Source organism: Pongo pygmaeus, chromosome 9, assembly GCF_028885625.2.
Source record: "Pongo pygmaeus isolate AG05252 chromosome 9, NHGRI_mPonPyg2-v2.0_pri, whole genome shotgun sequence".
NCBI classification, from domain to species: domain Eukaryota; kingdom Metazoa; phylum Chordata; class Mammalia; order Primates; family Hominidae; genus Pongo; species Pongo pygmaeus.
In genome coordinates, this window is record NC_072382.2 from 65,544,033 (window position 1) to 65,567,566 (window position 23,534).

A 23,534-nucleotide genomic window follows, 5' to 3' on the forward strand; every position below is an offset into this window, starting at 1 on the left:
TTGTAAGGCTATGTCCTGAGTGGGGTTTTCTGCATTGGCCCTTGAACAGGGAGAGACTCAAAGGGAAGAGTCTGTAGCCAACGGGTTCTAGCAGGAATAGAAGCTGTCAGGACACAAGCCTGGGACCTGAGGGGACCACAGAATGACAGACTGCCAGTGCTAGAAGAATCCCAGGTCACATCTAAGCTCCGCCCAGGCAGGCAAAGCTCTCTATAACGTGAGCCCCACTCAGTCACCCTGGGAATTTTTTGAACACCAGATTCTTCAGCCATCCAAGACCTACTGAATTGGAATCTCTTGAGGTAGGTCTTAGGAATCTGTAGGAATATAGCTTTTTATTTTTGAGACAGAGTCTTGCTCTGTCACCCAGGCTGGAGTGCATTGGTGTGATCTTGGCTCACTGCAACCTCCGTCTCCCAGGTTCAAACGATTCTTGTGCCTCAGCCTCCCGGATAGCTGGGACTACAGGCCTGCACCACCATGCCTGGCTAATTTTTGTATTTTTAGCAGAGATGGGGTTTCGCCATGTTGGCCAGGCTGGTCTCGAACTCCTGGCCTCAAGTGATCTGCCCACCTCAGCCTCCCAAAGTGCTGGGATTACAGGCGTGTACCACCAGGCCCGGCACAGGAATCTGTAGGAATATTTCTATAATGAAAAGCTCACCACCTCCCAAGGAAGCCTGTGCACTGGTTGGCCAGCTCTGTCCTGGTCAAGCTGGAATCTGCCTCCCCTAAGACTCTCCCTCGTTTCTGCCCTCCATACAACTTATAGTGGGGTGAAATCCTATAGATGCAGGAAGGCAGTTCTGAGTCTTCTCAGAGTCTCTTTTTCTCTAGTTTCTTCAGTCTTTTCTCCCATGACAGTGTTCAGAGCCTTCCTAACCTCCACTCAGGACACACCAGCCCATCTCCGTCTTACTGTAGGGCCTCAGACCTGGCCCCAGGCTCCAGATGCAATCTTACCTAGGCCTAGATGAGTTCCAGGACTATGACCAGCAGCCACAGTAGGAAGCTGACTCACCCGGACAGTGCAGCATCCTCTGAAGTGCCTTGTAAACCTGAGGGTACAAAGAGGCTCACGTGAGCTGTAAGAGCCCAATTTTCACTGGCTCTAGCTTCCACCTGAACAACTCCCATCCTCCTCCAAAGGGTTTTAGAAGCCCCCAGAGGCAGGTCAGTGTGAACTCATAAGCAGACTTCACCTCTTCATATCACCTGTTCCAGCACCCAGCTACCACCTCCCCCTGTTCCCCTACCTCCATTGCACACGAAGCCACTTAATAATAATAGCTAACCCTGTGCCAGATACTCGTCTACTGCATTAACTCATTTAACATATAATTAGCCTTACAGTAGGTATTATCATTCCCATTTCATAACTAAGGAAGCTGAGGCACAGAGAAATTAACTGCCTTCCTCCAAGGTCACACAGCTCATAAGTGGCAGGCCCAGGATCTGGGCCCAGGCAGCCTGACCCCAAAGCCCATACTTAGTCCATACCCTGCACTGAGCACTGTTACTGCCTCTGGGTCCTCGTGAGAGCTCTGGGACCTGGGCCAACAGTACGTTGTCCTGTGTTCCCAAAGCCACTCACCCCAGAAGGGCCAACTTCAGAGCTCGCTGTCAGGCGAATGCCAAAGCACCACCAAACCCCTTCTGCCCGCCAGCCCCACGGGAACACAAGCTCATGGGGCCAGCAACCAAAGCTGCATGTCACACGCCTGTCTATGCCCCTTCCTCATTCTCCTTCAGCCAGGTAATCAAACAGCCCAACTTTAACTTGAGTGGGCTGTCTGATTGCTTGGCTGAAGGAGAATGAGGAAGGGACATGGACACATTGAGGAAGGGGAAGGGCACATTGACTCCTAGAAACACAGGCCACCATGCTATTGCCTGGTTTAGGCCACATGCATGAAGCACTCTGGGTCTCCCCGAGCATCCACTTTGTATTTCATTCATTGATGCTCTAGGCAGACATGGATGCTCAGCCCTGTTATGCAGTAGCTCTTGTGACTTAAGGTCACTGCAGCACTCCACTGATGAGTGGCATCCGCGCCCCTCCCCTCCCCTAACTTTTAAGTAACTGAGATGAGGTTAGAGCATGCTCCGGAGGAGCAGTCCTGTTTGTGTGGCCCTTATAGGAAGGGATCTGCTTGTGGAGCACCTAGAACCTCTGGCCATGAAGCTGCTGGCCTTCCTCCTCTTTTGGCTCAGAAATGGGGACTGACGTAAGTGCCACCATAACAAATCTGGGGTTGGGTAGATAATTGGCTGGCTAGATGATTAAATGACTGCACTAAAGGGCAGAAGAAATGGAGGCAGGACTAATGTTAGGAAGGGAGGAAGGAAGGGATAGGAAGGGAGGAAGGAAGGGAGGACAGTAGATATGATGGATGGATGAATGACTAGCTGAGTTACTCTCCTTGGAATAAAGCTAACGCATACTGTGTTTTTTCACACTCCCAAAGTCTGTTGGCATGAGAGTAAAAACAGTGGACAAGGGTTGTAGGAGGCCTACCCTGGCTTACACCCTCAGTCAGTGGGCTGGGCTCAGAGCCAACCTGTCTGTCCTTTTAGAAGAGGAGGATGACCAAGCAGCCAGGGAGTTCCAGAAGGTACAGGAAAGGCTCATAGGAACGTAAGGTATAAGCAGCATGGCAGAGCAGGAAGAACTTGGGCTTCACATCCTTGACTGCTACCTTGGATAAGTGATTCCTCATTATTCCTTGCCCTAGTTTCCTCATCTAGAAACTAAGAGTTATAGGAATAGCCACTAACAACAGCTAACCTTTATGGAGAACTTACTATGTGCCAGGCACCATATTAGGCTTGTTTTATATGTTACATTATCTCATTTAATTCTCACAATACTCTTGGGAAAACTATTAGTATTCCCACTAACAGATAAGGAATTTAAGCACAGAAAAGTAATGTGCAGTGGGTGACATAGCTAAGGAAGTAGTTGAGGCTAAATTCAAACCCAAGCAGCTTGACTTTAATTACCAGAATAATATATATAAAGTGACGAGCAAAGTACTTAGCTCACAATAGGCGCTCAGTCCCTATAGCACAAAATGGTTTGCAAAAAGTTTCCACATGTGTCACTGCAAGTGCAATGACATTGCAAGTGCAAAACCACTGTGAGGTAGACAGAGCAGAGAGAGTCAACCCCATGAAAGTGTGAATTTAGAGCAGTTAAGTATCTTATCCAGATGAAGGGAAAGAAACTAACACACAGGTTCCTAGTGTTTTCTAGCATTTAACCTTCAGAACACAGTCCTACACGGTAGTGATGACTACGCACATTTCACAGATCAGGATACTAAGGCTTGGAAAGGTTAAGCCAGTTGTTGAAAATCACATAATAGGAAAATAGCAAGGCCTGGATTCCACTGTCTCATGGTTGTAAGCTGAGGAAATGGGCTATAATTAATTGTTTTCCTATTTCTATTCCAAAAATACCCCATTTATGCAATAGAGTTTGAGCACAGAGGCAAGGGATGACTATTCACATACACATGGTAGGCACTCAATAAATATGGAATCGAGGAAGTACATTTACTCAGTCAATGTTTATCGAATTTGCTCATTAAATGTTTATTGAGCATTAGCTAACTAAGGTCCTGCTCTCAGGAAGCTCACTTCCTGGTAGATTTACTACCAAATGCCAGTTCTGTCGGATCCAATTTGCTCTTGTGTTCTCCCATGGCCTTCTCCCATCAGGACCTGGAGGAGACTTGTTCTGTGCTATCTATGGGAATATCTCGAATTTAGCCATATACTTTACTGCTGAAGGCAGATTGCCAGCTTCTCTATCCATTTGACTCCTTTTGGCTGTTCAAGCCCTGTCCTCACTGGCCAACAGAGAGGTTCTGCCTATACCTCCCTGGAAACTCCTTGGGAACCGTGTGCTCCCCGACTGGAGAAAAGGCGTATGACCCAAAGGATCAATTATCTGTCAGGAATGAGATGAAGAGGAAACAGATAAAGCATGTAAAACACTTAGAACCTGGTAAGGACTGTGTAGAGTAGGGATCCCCCTGCCCCCCAGCTTCCCCAGTGAGAACCCTCATATGGTGCCTCCCATGTGCCAGGCACTGCTCTAGGCACTTTACACATAGCAACCTCACAACAACTCCAAGACACAGGCATGATGATTATCCCACTTTATAGATGAGAAAACTGAGGCAGGTAAGGGCACTGTACTCACCAGAAACCAGGAAGTACTTGGATGCTCCCATCGAGGATTTTGAATTCATCTTCTCTGAGTTCATTTCCACTTAACTCATCACATCCTTTGCAAGAACAGCCTCAATTAAGGCCTTCAATAAAATAATTTAAAATAAATTATCAGTAAAATATTAGTATCTGGTATACAAGATAATGGTAGCAACTACTGGGCACCTGGTATGTGGTCTAATACCTCCAAGGTAGATATTATTATCTCTATTTTTTAAATGAAGAAATGGAGTCTCTGAGAGTTTATGTAATTGTCAAAGATCACCTAGCTGTGCTGTGGTCAAATGGAGATTCAAACTCAAGTTTCTCACCGATGTCATCCTGCCAGGTTTTCCTTACTTTCCTGGCCCTAGCTAGGACACCAGAGGCCCCATGCATGGGAAGCAGGTGCTTGATGCTCCATCATTATAAAAAAGAGCTCAAGAGGACAGTTCCACCAGGCTGGCCTCTAGTGCTTCTGGTCACAGGGTAAGAGCTGTGAGAATTTAGCTGTGGAAGTGCCTAAAACAAGGCAGAAAGTGTTTTAGAAATGTTGACGGTTACAGACAGTCAGAAATGCATATAAAAATTATTTTCCCTTAGTTCCTATTGTGAGCAATGAAACAGATTGCTGTTCTTTGTTTTTCTGTCTCCCCACATCAGGCTATGTGTGAGCTACTTGGGGGCCACAGACTGTGCCATTCACATGTGTATCTCCAGCCATAAGCATAGGCTCCAGCATGTGGTGGGAGCTTAGGGAGGGAGGGAGGGATGGATGGATGGAAAGGTGGATGGATGCTTGATTGTGTTGTGATAGGTTGGGTAGATAATTGGCTGTCTAGATGATTAAATGACTGCATTAAAAGGCAGAAGAAATGGAGGGTAGAGTAGTGTTAGGAAGGGAGGAAGGAAGGGAGGATAGAAGATATGACGGATGAACGACTAGCTGAGTTACTCTCCTTGGAATAAAGCTAACATATATTGTGTGCTTTTCCACACTCCCAGAGTCTGTTGGCATGAGAGTAAAAACAGTGATGAACAAGGCAGTTGTTCTTTATATCTGACTTCTAGAAATAAATGGACAATAGCAGGACAGAGGATCCACCAGAGGCAGAGCAGGCCCTTGGTGCAAGGGAGGGCCTATAGGGCAGACACCGGGGAGCCTTCGGGGAGCCAGGGAACTGGCCTTCTGTGCTTGGCAGGGAGGACCCCCATGTCCAGCAGAACTCAGCAGAGGCACTTCTGCTCTCTCCTGTGCCCCTAGGACTTGCCACTGGGATAATCATTTTCTTTCAAGTCCTCAGAGAGTCCTTTTTTTTTTTTTGAGACGGAGTCTCACTCGTCGCCCAGGCTGGAGTGCAGTGGCACGATCTCGGCTCACTGTAAGCTCCACCTCCTGGGTTCACGCCATTCTCCCACCTCAGCCTCCCGAGTAGCTGGGACTACAGGCGCCCGCCACCACGCCCGGCTAATTTTGCTTTTGTATTTTTAGTAGAGACGGGGTTTCATTGTGTTAGCCAAGATGGTCTCAATCTCCTGACCTTGTCTCGGCCTCCCAAAGTGCTGGGATTACAGGCGTGAGCCACCGCGCCCGGCCCAGAGAGTCCTTTTATCCTGTTGTAAGAGCACTGGCTGCTTTTGCTGCTGGATCTCCTCTCTACCAAGGCAGTCCCTATTTGCCCTCCAGGCTATAAGACAGGGATCTGGGGATACAGTCTCACAGCGCCCACCTACCACCACCACTTTCACCGTCATTATTATTGCTTTCTCTCATTTAATACTTAAAACAAGCCTAGAGAATAGTGATTATTAGCTCTATATAATGTTTTAGACCATGAAAGAGAAGTTTAGTAACTAGTAACTTGCCCAAGGTCACCCAGGTGGGATTCTGGTCTAGGCCTACCCAACTTCTTCACTAGCCCACGTTGCCTTCCAGCAGGGTCCTCCTCTCCTGGGCTGTCTGCCAGTGCCCATCTACAGGATCTAAACCCCCCATGCCTGCCTGAGCTGGAGTGGGCTGGAGCTGGGGCTGGGGCTGTTCCTTACAGTTTCCTAGCCTGGGCCTAGCCATGTGACTCTGGGGAAAGGAAGCTATTATTCCCATCTATGACACTGGCCTATATTTATCCCTGTGCCCAGGCGGTTAGGAAAACTATTGTGCATTCCTGAGAATTTATGAGTGAAATAAACATTTAGATGTTTCTATAAGATTTATTTAAGGAGAACAAAATGTGGCCTGCTGGCTTATTAGAGGGTGAGCTTGCTGGGAGATGGCCCAGCCCTCAGTGCTTGGCTGATTCCAGAAAAGGGAAATGGACCCCCAGGGAGGCTGGGCCCATGGATGAGTGAGAAAGGCAGTGAGCCAAGGGCATCCTCTGCCCCTGCTGTCCTTTTCTCCAGCCGTGTGTTCAGCCTCGTGCTGGTTTGAGGGCTTCCTGGAGGAAGAGGTACCTTCTGTGAAGAAGAGCGCAGCTTGGAAGAATAAGAGTGTCAGGGGCCAGCAGGGCATGAGGAACCAGGGGAGGTGAGACCAAAAACTGGGGATGCAGCTGTAAGAGCAGCGTGATGTTGTGGGAAGGACACAGCCTGTGTTCAGTCACTTCCCCTGTTTACAAGTGGCACAGCCCTGGACAAGTCAGTTTTTGCATTGATAAAGTGGATATCAAAATAGAAAAGCAGAAGAGAAAAAAGAAAGATATCAATCTTCTACCCCATGCTCATGGCCTTCACTTTCATCTTCTCATTTCCTCTTCACTATTCGATGAGTTTGGGAGGTATTATCACCCCCAATTTGTAGATGGTGTCCTCAGGTTTACTCACTGAGTTTCTGGGAGGATTCGGTGAGAAAACACGAGAAGGGTCTGGGACAGGGCCCACCACACAGTGGGCCTGAGTAACTGCCAGTTCCCTCTAGCCAAATTTGTTTCTGTGCTTCCATGTCTGTAACCCACAAAGAGCATTGATTGGTTTGAGAAGCAGAGGGTGAGAGAGGGAGAGGAGCCGGGTGAAGGTGGCCTTGATGGTGGGTCCTTGATCACTTGGGCTTATGTGGTCGGAGGCCCCAGGAGAGGTGCTCCATTGCACCGTGACCACAGGGGCTGGGCCCGTCCAATCTAACTCCAAATGGTTGAGGAGACCCAGAACTAAGAGCAACAGTCTTTTCAAAACCAAATGCCAAAGTCATTAATTCAATCCCAAAGGGAATAATAAGGGAACATAACATCTAATGCTTAGTGAGCACTTGCTCAGTGCTAGGTGCCCTTCCACAGGCTTGCCATCTAGGGCTGCCAGATTTGGAAAATGAAAAGATGATTATATGCTGTGCATGGTGGCTCACACCTGTGCCCAGCTACTCGGGTGAGAGGATCGCCTGAGCCCAGAAATTTGAGACCAGCCTGGGCACATAGCAAGATTCCGTCGAGAGAGAGAGAGAGAATACAGTTATGTCCATGGAATATTTGAGACACACTTACACTAAAAATTATTTGTTGTACATTTGAAATTCAAATATAACTGGGGCATCCTGTGCTTTATCCAGAAATCCTATTTCTATATCAAACTGTTTAATTCTTATAACTACCCTGTGAGATAGTTCCATTATAGATTAGGTAACTGAGGCACAGAGAGGCAAGGTAACTTGCCCAATGTTATACAGCTAAAAAGTATACCATAAGGTAGCGTGACTTCTGAGCCTGAGGCCCTGAAGCCCCTAAGCCAGCAAGTTGCCTGGCCAACGATATTTGGTCTTACTGCTCTCCCAAGCTTTCTTGAAGGCCTGCCTTGTGTTTGGCAGCTCAGAATGGGAGCAGGGACGCGTGTGTGCACTGCATTAAAATCTGGCAGAATTCACCCCAGAGGGCCCCTGGAATCTTCCCACGCACTCTCTTCTGGATTACTGTCTCCCCAGTCCCTGATAGAGTGAAAAACAGCCCCCACAAGACCTGAATGTTCCCACAAAAACAGTTTTGCAGAAAAGGAGAAGTTGCCCAGAGCTTGCTCAACGATTCTGTGAGCTGATGAGGGAAAGAACACTATGATTTTATGAGTTGTGTATTTTGCACACATTAGAAGGCAAGTGTGAAGAGCTTCCAGGATGTTCCATCAAGGGATTAGAGGATTTCCTCCTGATCGCTTTATGCTTCCTGCTTTGTAAGCCACTTGGAATTGTGATTGTCTGCGGTTACCTGCTTGGCACTTGCCACCCATGGCTTGTTCTGCCTTTTTGTATGGGCACCTCTGCCCTGGTCCTCCTCCCCAGTGAGATGCCTACAGTCAGGAGAGCTTTGCTTCAAGTAGCCATTAGCCAGCAAGCAGAGAAAGCTCCTCTCAGAAGGCAGCTCACTCCAGTGCCTTGTACCCATTTACCTGGTAGGTATCAACACAGAGGACACTATTAGTAACAGCAGTGGAGGTTACTTCCCCTTCTCTCCCAATTCCGTCATGCTAATGAATGGGAAGCATTGCAGAGGCCTGCCCAGTTCACCTTTGTCTTCCCAGACCTTAGCATAGACCCTGGCCACAATAGGCATTCAATAAATGTTTGCTGGATGACTGGACAGAATAAGGTCCAATAATGTGGGAGTGTTCACAGACCACATCCCTTTCTTGGACACTAAACAGAATCTGATCATTGCCAGCCCAGTGCCCCTCTCTTCTCCAAGAAGGTCTTTGCTCTGCAAGAGTCTTCAGTAAATGTTTGTGAGTCAATCATACAAACAAATGAAGACAATCTGCACAAAAAATAACTGGATGGAGCTGGGGGAGTAAAGGTTGGAGCGGGAGAGAGAGAGAGAAGGTAGACAGAGGATCTGGGCAGGGAGGCAAGCAGGGGAAGAGTCATCAGAGAGGGGCATGAGAAACGTGAAGGAAAGAGAAAAGGGGAGAGGAGAGGACAGTATGGGAGTGAAGATTTGTTCCTCTTTCATGTTCTTTGAGAGGTGAGAGTAAAAAATGAAGTTCCTTCTACGTTGGTTTTCTTTCTGTTGAACAGTTCTGTAAGGCGAGCCTTCTCAGAGTCTGCACCACGTGGATCACGGCTTCACTAGGTTTCAGGGCAAATAGTTTAACCACAACTCCCAACCATAGACGGTTAGGAGCATGAGCTTCTCTTTGTCTGCTAGGGATATTTATGCTTGTCAAATCATCCATCATTCCCCCATTTATATAGTCTCATATTTTTATACTTATATTTTATTGTTGGTTACTTTAAATTGCTTTGAGAAGTAGATAGTGTCAATAAGATTAAAAATAAACAAAGGCCAGGCGTGGTGGCTCACACCTATAATCCCAGCACTTTGGGAGGCCAAGGCGGGCAGATTACTTTAGGCCAGGAGTTGGAGACCAGCTTGACCAACGTGGTGAAACCCCATCTCTGCTTCAAATACAAAAATTAGCTGGGCATGGTGGTGCACGCCTGTAGTCCCAGCTACTTGTGAGGCTGAGGCATGAGAATTGCTTGACCGGGAGGCGGAGGTTGCAGTGAGCCGAGATCATGCCACTGCACTCCAGCCTGGGAGACAGAGTGAGACTCCATCTCAAAAAAATACATAAAAATAAAATAAAACATGTATTTTACTTATTTAGCAGCCTGAATATATGAAACTGTTGGATGGATACATGCTATAACTCTCCTAATACCACCACAATTATTTTTTCAGAATACAACATGGAGTTAGCTCATGTTTGGCCCATCCTGCCCCTTTAAATAGACACAGCTTATCCTCATCAATGCATGCCAGGAATTTATAAAGCCCCACCACAAGGGGTGGCAGAAACCATATGATAGAATGCATGTAAAAATGAAATTTTAGCCAAAATGCATTTCTTCTTGTTCATCAGAGGACTCATACAGGAAAGAAATTCTCTAAATATGACAGACATGAAAAAGGCAACTTTCAGAGCTCAAATTTTCACGGTCAGAATAAAATTCAGAGAAAGAAGCCCGCGCATGCTATAAGCACAGTCAGAGTTTCCATTGGCGTTCCCATGGTGATAGGCATGAGGCTGCCCAGATGATGTGGGCGGGAGAGATTTTAAGCACAAACCTCCTGTGCTCTGGAAAACCAGGCCAGGATGAAAACTACATGACACAGGGCAGTAACTCAGATGCATTTGGGGCCAGGGAGCACAAATCACTGAAGAAAGCCAATTTAGGATAGTTCAAACAGGGTTACTCTGCAGAAATGTGAGCCTAAGATTGTTTGATCTTTCAGTTTAAGGAAAAGCAGGCTATCCAGACCTGTATGTGAATTCTTACAATTATGGAACGTTGGTAACTAATTAAAAAACTTGTAAACACTACTAGCAAACAGGCACACGGGTCTCTAATTTGCACCTCTGAGCTCAGAATATGCATCAGAGGATGCTGATTGCTTAATTGACATCCAAGAGATCACACCTGCCAGAAACACTGACAAATCCCTGATTCCCAGGAATGAGTTTTGCTAATGCTACTCCCTTTTAATAATGTGAAGAGATTCCTCTGGAAAGACTTCAGCTCTTCCTACTCACCAGAAAACCCGCACAGTAGAAAACTCCCTATTCCTTCTTCTTCCCTTGCTCTCCCATTTAGCTTGGCACCTGCCCCTGGCCCTGCCTGCTGCCCCCTCTCTCTGGCTACCTGCCATTTGACACACTGCTTCCCCTTCTTAATCTCCCCAGCCCTTGTGAATACTGTTCCACTGCATGTCCTCGGGGCCCCAGATCATCATTCCACTTCCCTTCTGGTCCCCTGGAAACCCCCAGCCTCTGCTGCTTGCTGGCCTCCCACCAGGGGAGCCCACTGGACAAAAGATGGGAAAAACTGGCTCACCTTGAATAGAGCCATCATTCATTTTAATAATAATCATGACTCAAGGGTACTTGTAGACCATATGACACTTATCAAAGTGTATACACATTTGTCATTTCTTTTTACTTGCATAATCTTCCTGTGAGACAGAGCAGGCCTTTGGCCATTGTGCCATTATAGGAACAGAGGGATAAAGCCACAGGAGGACAAGCTTATCACCAGCCCATCAAGGCATACTATCCAGAGAATGAGTTGTTGCTTTTCAGAAAACTCCCTGGGTGTGTCTTCTAGGGAGAGTCCTTGACAGAAGGATGGGTATCTGTGTCCTCAGAGGGACTGGAGCTCTGAGATCATGAGGACAGGTCAGCCAGTCTTGGTTTCAGCCACAAGCACCATGCCGACTTCTTGTCACTCCGTCTTGGCCAACTCTAGATTTCCAAATGGAGAGCATTTGGAAACACACCTCCAATTTACCAGGGAGCTCCTCAGAATTCCTATAGGGGATGATGGATGTTCTAATAACTGGGCCTCTCCTGTCATCTCAACCAGTGTGAATAGAGGGATGCATGGATGATCTGCTGTCAACATTTCTGTATTTCCCTTTGGGTAGTTAAGTTATTCTCAAGCCTAACCTTCAGGGCTTCCCATCTCCAAAACCATAAAGACCAAACTCATTAGAGTAGCTTCAAGGTCCTTCAGAAGCTGGCTCAATCTCTTATTGTAGTTTCACAATTCCCCCAGCCCTGACCTCTCCTATCTCACATGTCATAGTCCATGCACCTGCACCAGCTACACTGACAAATCCCTGATTCCCAGTAATGCCTTTTGCTAATGCGATTCCCTTTGGCTGAATCCTGTCCTCTAACATCTTTGTCGTGCAAGCTCCTATTCATCCTTCAAGACCTAGCTCAAATGTCCACTCCTCTATAGAGTCTTCTTTAACTCCCCTCACTAAAGAGTTTTCTTTTCCTTCCTCTGAGCTTTCACAGAATGTGGTCCATCCCTTGTTACCTTATATTTATTATGAGTTACTTCCCTGTATCCCTTGCTTGACTACAAGCCCTTTAGGGTCTTCTCTTCATATCTCAAGTTGCTTTTGGCACATGGTGGATAATCATAAAGTGTTTGTTGAACGAGAAAGAAATCTGAAGTAATATAAACACTTATTTAAAATATTAATCATATGCTAGATGCTTAGCACATTAAGAATATCAATCATGGCCTGGCATCATGGCTCACACCTTTAATCCCAGCACCTTCAGAGGCAGACGTGGGAAGATCGCTTGATTCTGGAAGTTCAAGACCAGCCTGGCCAACATAGTAAGACCCTGTCTCTACAAAAAAAAATTTTTAAGTCAGCCAGGCATGGTGGTGCACACCTGTAGTCCCAACTACTCAGGAGGCTGAACCAGGACGATCACTTGAGCCCAGGAGGCAGAGGCTACAATGAGCTATGATTGTGCCACTACACTGAAGAAACTAAATAAATTAAATAAATAAAAATATCAGTCATGCAGTAGGTACCTTATCAATGTTATTTTTAATCTTCACACTAACCTTGTAAGTTAGACTTTATAATCATGGATCATAGAGAGGTTAAATAACTTGTCCACGACACATAGCTAGTAGTTGAAATTTGAGCCCAGGTTTGTCTGACTCTTCCAATAGGCGATGCTGCTTCCTACTGCTTCTACACAGCCCACGTCCCTGCCCAAGCTTCCCTTCCATGTCCCGGGAGATTCTGAGTGTCTCCTCTTCCTTCAGCCACTGTAGCTCTCTGCACTGAAGAGCTCCCGGATTAGAACACAGAACCCCATGAACATCTCAAGGATCTGGCTCTGGGTTTCCACATAAAAGCATCCTTTCCACAAGAGAAGCAGCATGGTGCTCCCCAGGCTGGACTCTCACCCAGAGACTTCTCCAGCTCATGTGGCCTTATGCTTGGGGCCAAAGAAGGGAAGAGATGAAAATGAAAATGGGAAAAGCTGGGTTCACTAAAAATTGTGGGACTTAAGAAGTCCAGATAGCACTGTATGAGACCCATTTCACAACAAGGCATAATGTCAAAAGGAGAGCAGGCCTACTCCCTACCTTGCAGGGAACCAACACCTGCGCACTCAGGGCTCAAGAACACAGCCTGGCTCTGCCAGAGGCTCCAGCCCATCGGCAGCTCCCACTGCCAGTGGGGCTAGTGGAGGTGAAAACATTTCATGTGCAGGGGCTCTAGAAGGATTTGGCCCACCAGGGAAAGTGGCAATAGGGACAGTGTGCACCCACTGCTTTGAAGCTGCGGGAGGCAGCACAAATAGTGGAGGTGGCAGCGACACGCTCTGGGACGCTAGGAGGTAGGCCTTTGGCAAAGGCAGTCAGATGCTCACAGAGGGAGCAGTGGCAGCACACGCCAGTCAAAGGGGTGGGATGGAGGAGAAGGAAAATGACAGGCACCCTCTTAAGTTGATGGAGGGACCTAAGAGAAAACCCCAGGAGAGTCTTCTAACAAATTACGATTACTGAAATGTCAAAGTTACCCAAAGGTAGGACTGTCATGGAACATCAGGGGTGTGTGGGTGCCACTACCTTTTCTCCAGGCCATCATTCTTCCCCAGCCAGGCTGGCCTCAATCTGAGGACTCTGTACCATTCTTTTCCTGCATTGCTAGTGAGAACTAACTAGGGATAGCTTGTAGTGTCCCTAATCTTAGTGCATGAATAGTGGACCGTGTTAAGCTCAGGTGAGGGCCTGCTGGGGAATAAAGGAGAAACTGCCTTTTCTGTTTTCTGAGTAATCCAAATAACCTATATGTGTGCACTATTCACAATAGACAAGATATGGAAACAATCTAAATGTCTGTCAATGGATGAATTAAAAAATGTGAAAAATATATACACAATAAAATATTGTATCTGTATACACACACATACACACACACACAAGAATATTATTCATCCTTAAAAAAAGAAGGAAATCCCACCTTTTGCAACAATGTGGGTGAACCTGCAGGACATTACACCAAGTGAAATAAGCCAGGGACAGAAAGACAATACTGCATGATCTCACTTATATGTAGAATCTTAAAAGGTCAAACTTGCAGAAACAGAGAGTAGAATGGTGGTTGCCAGTGACTGGGGGTGGGAGAAATGGGGAGATATTGGTCAAAGGATTCAACTTAATATTTTGGTTATGAGGTGAATATGTTCTGGGGATCTAATGTACAGCATGGTGACTATAGTTAATAATGTATTGTATACTTGGAATTTGCTAAGTATTGTCCACCATACAAAAAGGTAACTATGTGAGTTGGATATATTAGTTAGCCTGACTGTGGTAATCATTTCACATCAAAACATCACACTGTATGCCTTGAATATGTCACATTGTATCAAAACATTGTATCAAGGTAATGAAAACATCACATCGTATGCCTTGAATATATACAATTTTTATTTGTCAACTATACCTCAGTAAAGCTGGGGGAATAAAGAGTAAACTGCATTTGTCCCCTTATCAAGATGGCTCTGAGCATCATGATGTGAGAATAAATGCTCCGGCTCCTGTCCCTAGAAGCTCCCACCAGCCCAAACCTAACTCTGTGTTTTTGTTCTAAACCAGCAGGGTCCTCCTGCCGCAGGAGTATCTTGCAGTCCACCTCCCACGATTGTCCTGACTGGGGATGCCACTTCACCAGAAAGAGAAACCGACAAAAACCTGGCCAACAGGTACAGGCGCCTGATCCTTGCATTGTGACAAACAATATTTCCTAGAACATGAGGATCAGACAGCTATATTTTTAAATAAATCTTTTCTTTTTTCTTGTATCATTTTATTGACTAAACTAAAATCAAGCAGTTTTTCAAAATACAAGAGAGAAATTGGAATTTTTCCATTATCTTCCTCCTAAAATGATTTTTCCTCTCCTAGATGTGGCCCTTTTGGCTCTGCAATGGCTCCAGCCCATTCGCAGCCCCCTCCCCCAGCAGAGCTAGTGGAGGTTAAAACATTTAATGCCCAGGGGCCCCAGAAGGACTTGGCCCCCCATGGAAAGGGCTAGCCTTTAAGAAAAGCATAAATCACCACAGGGGAGTTTCCCATAATAACTGCCCAGCTATTTGCAGCCAAACATGAAAGGTGCAGGTGTTTGAATGTAGAATCCTGCCCCTGGCCAAAGCGTGTGGAATATGATCTCTTGGCAGGGACATGGGCTCACAGGTACAGGAATGTCTCCGACTTGGTTTCACAGAGCACTAGCCCACGAACTGGGCTTGCTGAAATGAGACTAATTTTCAAAAAGTTAAAAAGATAATTCTCGGCCAGGCGCAGTGGCTCATGCCTGTAATCCTAGCACTTTGGGAGGCCGAGGCGGGTGAATCATGAGGTCAGGAGATCGAGACCATCCTGGCTAACACAGTGAAACCACGTCTCTACTACAAATACAGAAAAATTAGCCAGGCGTGGTGGTGGGCGCCTGTAGTCCCAGCTACTCAGGAGGCCGAGGCAGGAGAATGGCGTGAACCGGGGAGGCGGAACTTGCAGTGAGCCGAGATCGTGCCACTGCACTCCAGCCTGGGCGACAGTGCGAGACTCCGTCTCAAAAAAAAAAAAAAAAAAAGAAAAGGAAAAAGATAATTCTCATATAAATATACTGAGCATATGTCAAAGATTTACTTACCTCATTAATACGAGAAGCATCTGGATAACAAAGCCGGTTCAAAGGAGGATACAAGCAATGGATATACATATATCATCAGTGGGGAGGAAAGTGCTGGAATAAAACTGCTAAGTTAGATATAAAATAGGTGAATGTTCTACAGGGCAATGAAACCATATTTTTGTCTTTTTTCCCAAACAGAAATCATCTGCGTCTTTGTCAGACAACAATGATTTACATTTTATGAGGCTTCTACAAGTTAGATGTTAGCTCAGAGTCTAGGACCTAATGAGTAGGAAATAGTAAGTCAAAGTCACATCCTCTTAGGGCAGTGGTTGGAAAACTTTAGCACGCGTCAGAATCACCTGGAGAGCTGTAAAATCACAGCTGGCTGGGCCCACCTCCAGAATTTGTGATCTGAGTTGGGGCCTGAGAATTTGCATTTCTAAGACGTTCCCAAGTTGAGAGTCAGAGAAACCCTCGAGAAGCTTGTAAGATGATGTTCTAGGATGACTTTGAAAGAATATACAGGCATCTGGCTGGGCACAGTGGCTCATACCTGTAATCCCAGCACTTTGGGAGGCCGAGGCGGGCAGATCACCTGAGGTCAGGAGTTCGAGACCAGCCTGGCTGACATAGTGAAACCCCATCTCCACTAAAAATACAAAAATTAGCTGGGTGTGGTGGCACATGCCTGTAGTCTCAGATACTCGGGAGGCTGAGGCAGGAGAATAGCTTGAACCTGGGAGGCAGAGGCTGCAATGAGCTGAGATCGCGCCACTGCACTCCAGCCTGGGCAACAGAGTAAAACTGAGTCAAAAAAAAAAAAAAAAAAAAAAAAGAAAGAAAGAAGGAAAGAAAGAAAAAGAAAGAAAGAAAGAAAGAAACAATATACAGGCATCTTTTCACCTATTTTCAAGTTGTAGATCGATTTTCTGAACAAGATGACTGTTCTGTCTTTCAGAGTTCACAGTCCCCACAAGAGGCTTTCTCACCGACACTTGAAGGTGTCCACTGCCTCCCTGACATCTGTGGGTAAGGACCAGGGCAATCTAAGGCATGTTTGAGTAGAAAGACTGAGGTCTGGCAGCGTGGCTGGGCTTGACTCCTTACTCTCTCCTGCTCTTCAAGGCGTTCCCTCCTGCCCAACAGGACAGGGTAGATCAGCCCCTCTGTGTCTGGGTCTAGGAGAAGCATATTTAATTCAGTTTTCATTGCTCAAAAGACAAGACCAGGGCATGAAGAGGAAGATGCAGAAGTCAAAGAAAGAAAGAACAGCTGAGTGAAGCTCATTTCTGGGGTTTAGGGGGCAGAGTCCTCCAGCCTCTGCTAGAGAGGCCCACATCCAGGTTGGAATGGGTGCCTGAGTGTAAAAGGCCGGCTGCCCTGGTCATCTGCTCGTCCCCAGATGGTGGCTTATGATCTGCCCTGGGCTGTTGGAACATAGATCTCATATAGAGTTGGTCCCTGCCTTCATGCTGCTCATAGACTATGAAGTGACTGAGAAATGAACAGATAATTGGGACACTGTATGATAAGGGGCTGCACAGAAGAGCTAGGCCAGCCAAGGCAAGAAGGGGACCGAGTCTCTCTGAGGAGAGGAAGTTTTAGGAAGGTATTCCAGAGGAGGTGGCATTTGAGTTGTGCCTTAGAGATCTGGACAGATAAGCGAGGGAGGAAAGGCATTCCAGGGGGAATAGGAAACACACTGAAAGAGCAGGAACCTCCATGGAGCATGTTGCTGGCAACTGAAACTCTGCCATGTGTACCAATTGGGACTTTTTCAAATGACAGAAACCCAACTCAAACTACCTCACACCAAAAAAAAATTTACAAAAGCCAGGGCTTGTGATTTCAGGTAGTGCTGGATCCAGGTGCTTGAAGTGGGTTATTAGCAATTGTCCCATTCCATCTCTTGAACCTTTTTTCTTGTGTGTTAGCTTTCTTCTTGGCAGACTCTTCAACACATGGTAGCCAATAGCTACCAGCAACTCCAAGCTTACGCCCCATCAGTGAAGAGTTCCTCTTCCCCATATACTCCACACCAGGATTGCCTCTCAATGGCTTCACATGGCCATCCCTGAGCCAATCCCTGTGGCCAAGGGGGTTCGGTTCATTGATTGGCCAAGACTGGTCCACGTTCCCACTCTTGGCACAGGGGAGGGGGGTTAGCTAATGAGGAATCAGAGAGGTTTTTACCAAGTGAAAACCAAGGATCTGCTGCCCAAAGAAGAATGGAACCCAATGGAGGCGAAATGGGAGCTGTTCACTCCAGACAGAGCTGAAGTGGAGGGACTTGGGAGGAGTATGTGGGGCCAGCAAGATTGGCTGAGCCCAGTTTAGGGTTTGGATACCACACTGAGGAGCATGAGAAATCCCCATGAGATGAGGTGGAGAATGGCATGGCCAGATGTGGCTCTGATAGCCACTCTGATAGGCAGTGGGGGATGGGACGGAGGGGCTCACCTGAGGGCAGGGACCTCTTAGGTGGAAGACATAATTGTCCAGGAAAGAGCTAACAAGCACAAACGAGGCTGAGGCAGGAGAATCACTTGAACCCGGGAGGCAGAGGTTGCAGTGAGCCGAGATTGTGACACTGCACTCCAGCCTGGGCCACAGAGTGAGACTCTGTCTCAAAAAAAAAAAAAAAAAGAGCTAATGAGCAAGAATGGAGATGAGGAACAGGCTCCAGAGATGTTTATAGGTAAATGCAGGGAGGACTTGATCAACTGATTGGATGTTGGGGGAGGGAGGAAGAGGGAGAAGTGGGGAGTGACTCCCGTGATCCTGAGCAGCCAGGTGAGAGGTGGTGCCATTCACCCACCTCATCCAGAGGGGCAGTTTTGGAGAAAAATGGCGTGAACAATGTGAGTGGAGGGAAGGTGGCCATGGGGTTGTGGCCGTGGCCAATGATCTTTGGTCTCCTTCTTTTATTCACAAACCTTAAGCGCATTAGCTTGTGAAAGAAACAGGCCAGAAGCAAGAATGCACTGGGGGCGCAGACAGCACTGGAGGTAGGGCTCCTGGGTGGCCTTCCCTTCCTGACAGAGTTTAGGAAAATTCTGGGAACCTGAGATGGCTCCAGGACCATTTGTGACGGAGGACCATAGGCCATAAGCCAGAGGGGCCAGGCCTGCAGAGGAAGCCACTGTCTGTCCCCATGCAACCCTCTTGATGGCAGTGGGCTGAGGTTTGGCTGGCTGGCTCAGCTGTGGGCAGAGTGCCTGGGATGGGGTGTGGTATGGCATGACCTCAGCCTGGGGCCACAGATGCAGCGGCTCTCAACCCAGCTCACCCTCCTTCTGCAGACCCCACGGGGCACATCATTGACCTGGTGAACGACCAGCTGCCAGACATCAGCATCTCAGAGGAGGACAAGAAGAAAAACCTGGCGCTGCTGGAAGAAGCCAAGTTGGTGAGTGAGCGATTCCTGACCCGCCGTGGGAGGAAGTCCAGGAGCAGCCCCGGAGACTCCCCATCAGGTAGGGTGGGCCGGGATGTACGGTTGGCTGCCCTGAGCCCCTCTAGGGTCGGGAGGGAAGGGCCTGGCACCAGCTGCAGTGGGCGCCTCACCTCTGAGGAGGTCGCCTTGGACTCACCTGCTCTCCTCAGCAGAGGTCAGGATTCTGTCCTTGGCTCCCTTCCCTCGATCTCTAACTGTGGGTGCTGGGAAGGATCCTAGGCCCTCTGGGGAAGGGGAGATGGTCTTCGGGGAATTTCTGGGTTAGAGGGAAGATTTTCCTGGGCCCAGAAATCTTGCTGCTTCATCTATGCTAGAGTCACTTTTCTTCCTGAGCAAAAAGTTGGGCAAGTGTGTAAGTGTACTTAGGAGGACAAGGGGAGCTTTTGAAGTCAGGGCCACCCTGGGAAGTCTAGAAGGAGCAGCCTCTGGAGCCGTACCTGCCAACCAACGCCAGGCCTCAGTTTCTGGACAGTGCCTTGAGGTCAGGCCAGGCAGGCTGAGGAGTGTGACTCTATCCCGGAACCCCCAAATGGCCTGAGGGCACCCATCTCTTGAGCAGCAGCAGGGAGGGGTTGGGCTGTAACAGGAGCGTCATATGGCAGTCCAACATCAGCCCCTGAGCCCAGCAAGGAAGACCCAGTTCCCAGGGCCCGGGAATACCTAAAAGGATGCCTTTGTCAGGTTGAAGTCCTCAACCTTCACGAATGCCAGCCAATTTGTGTTTGTCTTCACAGCTGTTTCCCCGAACCTCAGCCCCAGCGCTTCTCCTACATCCTCTCGAAGCAACTCGCTTACAGTCCCCACCCCACCAGGTGAGGCCCAGCTGCCCGGGGACTTCCTGCCCTGCCTCTCGCTCTGGGTGGCAGCTCAGCCTGGACAGATCAGCATGCCTCCCAGCCTGTAGGCTTCCCCTTCAAGAACTCTGTTTGGCCCCTTCACACCCACAGCAAGACCCCTCTCCAGGGGGCATTTGCTGGGCCACCCAGAGGAGGCAGATAGACTTTTCTGTTAGCGTCTTGGGCTCGTGTCGGGAGGTAGGTGTACCCCAGGGTCAGGAAGGCTGGGTGGGAAAGGGGACTAGGACAGCCTCTCTTGCTCAGGGAAGCTCAGAGAAGCCCTCAAGAGCTTATACGGAAAGGCCTCTTTGGGGTCTGACTTCTTCCCTTTCATTAGGCTGTACCCAGAGCCACACCCTCCGGCCAACAGGGAAAGGAGGAGGGTGCCAGGAAGGGCAGCCGGCCCTCATCAGTGCGGCAGGGCACGCTCAGCCTGGGGCCAGGCAGCCTGGGCCCAAATCTCAGTGCTGACATTTCCTGGCCACGAGACTTTGATTTCTCTGTGCCTCAGTTTCCTCCTGTGGTCTTTGTGAACATTCTGTGAGGGCCCACCTGAGAACCTGGCACACAGGAGGTAGTCAGCAAATCTTCCAGGCTTGTGATTGCAAACGGAGGATAGTCTGGGGAGGGAGATGTGGCTGAAAGCACGGCTGAGGGCCTGGGCTGCTGGGCCTCACTCACTAGTGTCTGGACCCTTCCAGGTTTGGATGTGTGCAGTGGCCCGCCATCCCCTCTGCCTGGAGCGCCACCACAGGTGACAGGACCCCCCACCTGCTGTGCTGTTTCTATGCCAATGGGTCTCTCCCCTTACCCCAAACACCAGGAGGCCCTTCATGACCCACCGGAGATGAGGGTGCTGGGTGGAGGGCATGAACACCACTGCTAGGGGGCCTCCTTGGGGATATTTCAAGAGGAAACACGGTCTCTTCCCATTGCTGACTGACTTGTGTTCACCTTCTCCAGCAGAAGGGGGATGAGGCCGACGTCTCTTCACCTCACCCTGGCGAGCCTGTGAGTTTGAGCTTTGTTCCCTTTGGATGATTTGAGTGTGGGGGAAACAGTCTCCTAGAAGCCTAGGCTGGCTCCTGGGCAGCCTTCAAGTGTGTGTGCATGCACACGTATAGATGGAGGGTCAGGGCCGGGGAAACAGCAGATTCCCCTGCCCTATAGTGACTAGAAGTCTAAGGTGGAGGGGTGGGGAGGCAGGATTCAGGGGGGTGAACTCCGTGGAGGCAATACTCACAGCGCTGACCCCCAGTCAGGCTGCTGGTTGGAGACAAGGGGGACCTCCAGGCCAGGAGCCTGTGGCTCCTGTCAGCTCCAGTGAAAAGGGCAGGAAAGCGCCAGCCCCTGCCTGGGATTCTGTCTGGGGAAGCTGAGAAAACCTCATCTTTGTTGATGAGCAACAGAAGCGCCCCACCCTGCTCACAGCGAGGGGCCCACGTGCTCAGTGTTTCAAGGGCAGCAGTAGAATTTAGTGTCACCTGGAACTGGGTCTGGGATACAGTCCTCTGGAAGAGTCTCAGCACACACGAGGCAGCCACATAGACCCCCAGACCCACGTGCTGCTCACGGCCCAGGTTTCCCCTGGGGAATGAACAAAGTAAACTAACACTGCAGAATCTTAGAGCTTCTGAGCAGGAAGACATCACCTTTGCGAGAATCACCCCATCCAATGATCCCTAACCCCTTTGGATCATGGAACTCTGAGAAATTGTTGAAAGCTGTGGATGTTTTTCCTAGAAAAACACCCCTCCACACACAGACATACACATACATAATTTCAGAGGGTTCACAAACCTGGGCCCCTAAGAGTTAAGGGCCTTGCTAAGCAGCACCAAGGCTAGATCTGGGGCAACTGAGTTAGGGCCAAAGCTGCCTTCTATTCGAGTTTCCTCAGCTCCTATCCCTTGGGAAATTTTTGGCTGGTTTTGAATTGCAGGTTCCATTTTCCTGTCTGTTTCACAAACCTCGGGCAGAAGCCCTCTCCTTCCACATTGTCCACTCATACCCCATACACACTTATACAAATGGGCCCCTTGGCAAGGTGTGTGGGGGCGGAGACCCCACAGCAGAAGTGGCCCCACCTGTTTCCCCTCAACCTGCCCCGCAGGGTTCCAGCTCTACCTTGTCTTTTTCAGAACATCCCCAAAGGGCTAGCTGACAGGAAGCAGAATGACCAGAGGAAAGTGTCTCAGGGCAGGCTGGCTCCTCATCCTCCTCCAGTTGAGAAGTCCAAAGAGATTGCAATAGAACAAAAGGAAAACTTCGATCCCCTCCAGTACCCCGAGACCACACCCAAAGGCCTAGCTCCTGTTACAAACAGCAGTGGGAAAATGGCCCTGAACAGCCCTCAGCCTGGCCCCGTGGAGAGCGAGCTGGGGAAGCAGCTCTTGAAAACGGGCTGGGAGGGCAGCCCTCTGCGGAGAAGTCCAACCCAGGATGCGGCAGGAGTGGCTTCCCCAGCCTCCCAGGGAAGAAGCCCAGCTGGAGAGCCGATGGGGCCCAAGGCTGGCTCCAAAGCTGAGCTTCCACCCACTGTGTCCCGGCCCCCGCTGCTGCGAGGGCTCTCCTGGGACAGTGGCCCTGAAGAACCTGGCCCCCGGCTGCAGAAAGTGCTTGCCAAGCTGCCACTGGCGGAGGAAGAAAAGTGTTTTGCAGGCAAAGCCGGCGGCAAGCTGGCCAAGGCCCCTGGACTCAAAGACTTTCAAATACAAGTGCAGCCCGTGCGGATGCAGAAATTGACCAAGCTCCGAGAGGTGGGTTCCTGGGGGCCAGTTGGGCAGAGTGTGTACTCCAGGTACTCCCTGGGCTGAAGACCTCAGGGTTGAGTCTGGGCCCCTGGCCACGGCAGCTCTGGCCTGGACTTGGGCCTTGTGAGGGCGTAAATTTTCCCACTCTGAGAAGTCAGGCCTATTTATGTGGCATCTCTTTCCTAAATACCAGTTTTAGGTGCTTTTTTATGCCAGTTACCAGGCAGAGCTCAGTCTAGAATCTAGTTGCCACACAAAGCCACATCTCAGGGGAAGGCAGACGTGTGGAGGGACATGTGGGCCCCTCAGTCGTGGGCTGCTTTCCTCCTCCAACCAGTGTCAGTGGCTCATAAACAGGAATCCCTTGATGGAGTGCCCAGTCATGCCTAGGATTAGCTAGCAAGGGTGAAAGAGTGATTTCCTTTGTGATGCCCCCAAGCCTTCCTTCTTGATGCTGGTTAACAAAAGCTTTAAGTCCATCTGCAAGTGTGATGGCTGCTCCGCCCATGGTGAGTTTCTTCCAGTGCCCATGGTGTCCCCTCAGCTTCTGTTGGCCATCAAACCAGGCACAGCAGTCTCCCGTGGGGTTGCCACCCTATGCAAGGTATGATTGGGGGCATCCAGAGATACAGACCAGATAACAGGACAAAGCAATCCTGACCAGTCCTGTCTCCTCCAGAAGGCCCACTTGGAATACAAACCAAGGCACTTGGATTCCACAGAGTGAGGCCCAGCACCCTCAGAGCAGGAGGCTTCTCCTGGCTCCTCTACAGAGGGAAATGTGGAGCAGGGAAGAAAAGAAGGTGCCCGATAGCACTCAAGCACAAGT

General features: G+C 48.8%; 1 protein-coding gene across 9 annotated transcripts in view; it reads left to right on the forward strand.

The window, feature by feature from the left end:
- Positions 1-23,534, forward strand: part of IRAG1 (inositol 1,4,5-triphosphate receptor associated 1) — a 122,216-nt gene that overhangs the window by 44,485 nt on the left and 54,197 nt on the right. For 3 of the 9 annotated variants that reach the window (XM_063671156.1, XM_063671160.1, XM_054437730.2), the window contains 7 exons: positions 14,621-14,724; positions 16,618-16,688; positions 18,962-19,135; positions 19,851-19,928; positions 20,654-20,706; positions 20,919-20,963; positions 22,094-22,711. In XM_063671156.1, the coding sequence (XP_063527226.1) occupies positions 14,621-14,724; positions 16,618-16,688; positions 18,962-19,135; positions 19,851-19,928; positions 20,654-20,706; positions 20,919-20,963; positions 22,094-22,711 (1,143 nt within the window). Of the gene's footprint in view, positions 1-14,617; positions 14,725-16,617; positions 16,689-18,961; positions 19,136-19,850; positions 19,929-20,653; positions 20,707-20,915; positions 20,964-22,093; positions 22,712-23,534 lie in introns of all 9 variants that reach the window. The other 6 variants (XM_063671158.1, XM_063671155.1, XM_054437729.2 and 3 more) reach the window with 3 other exon arrangements.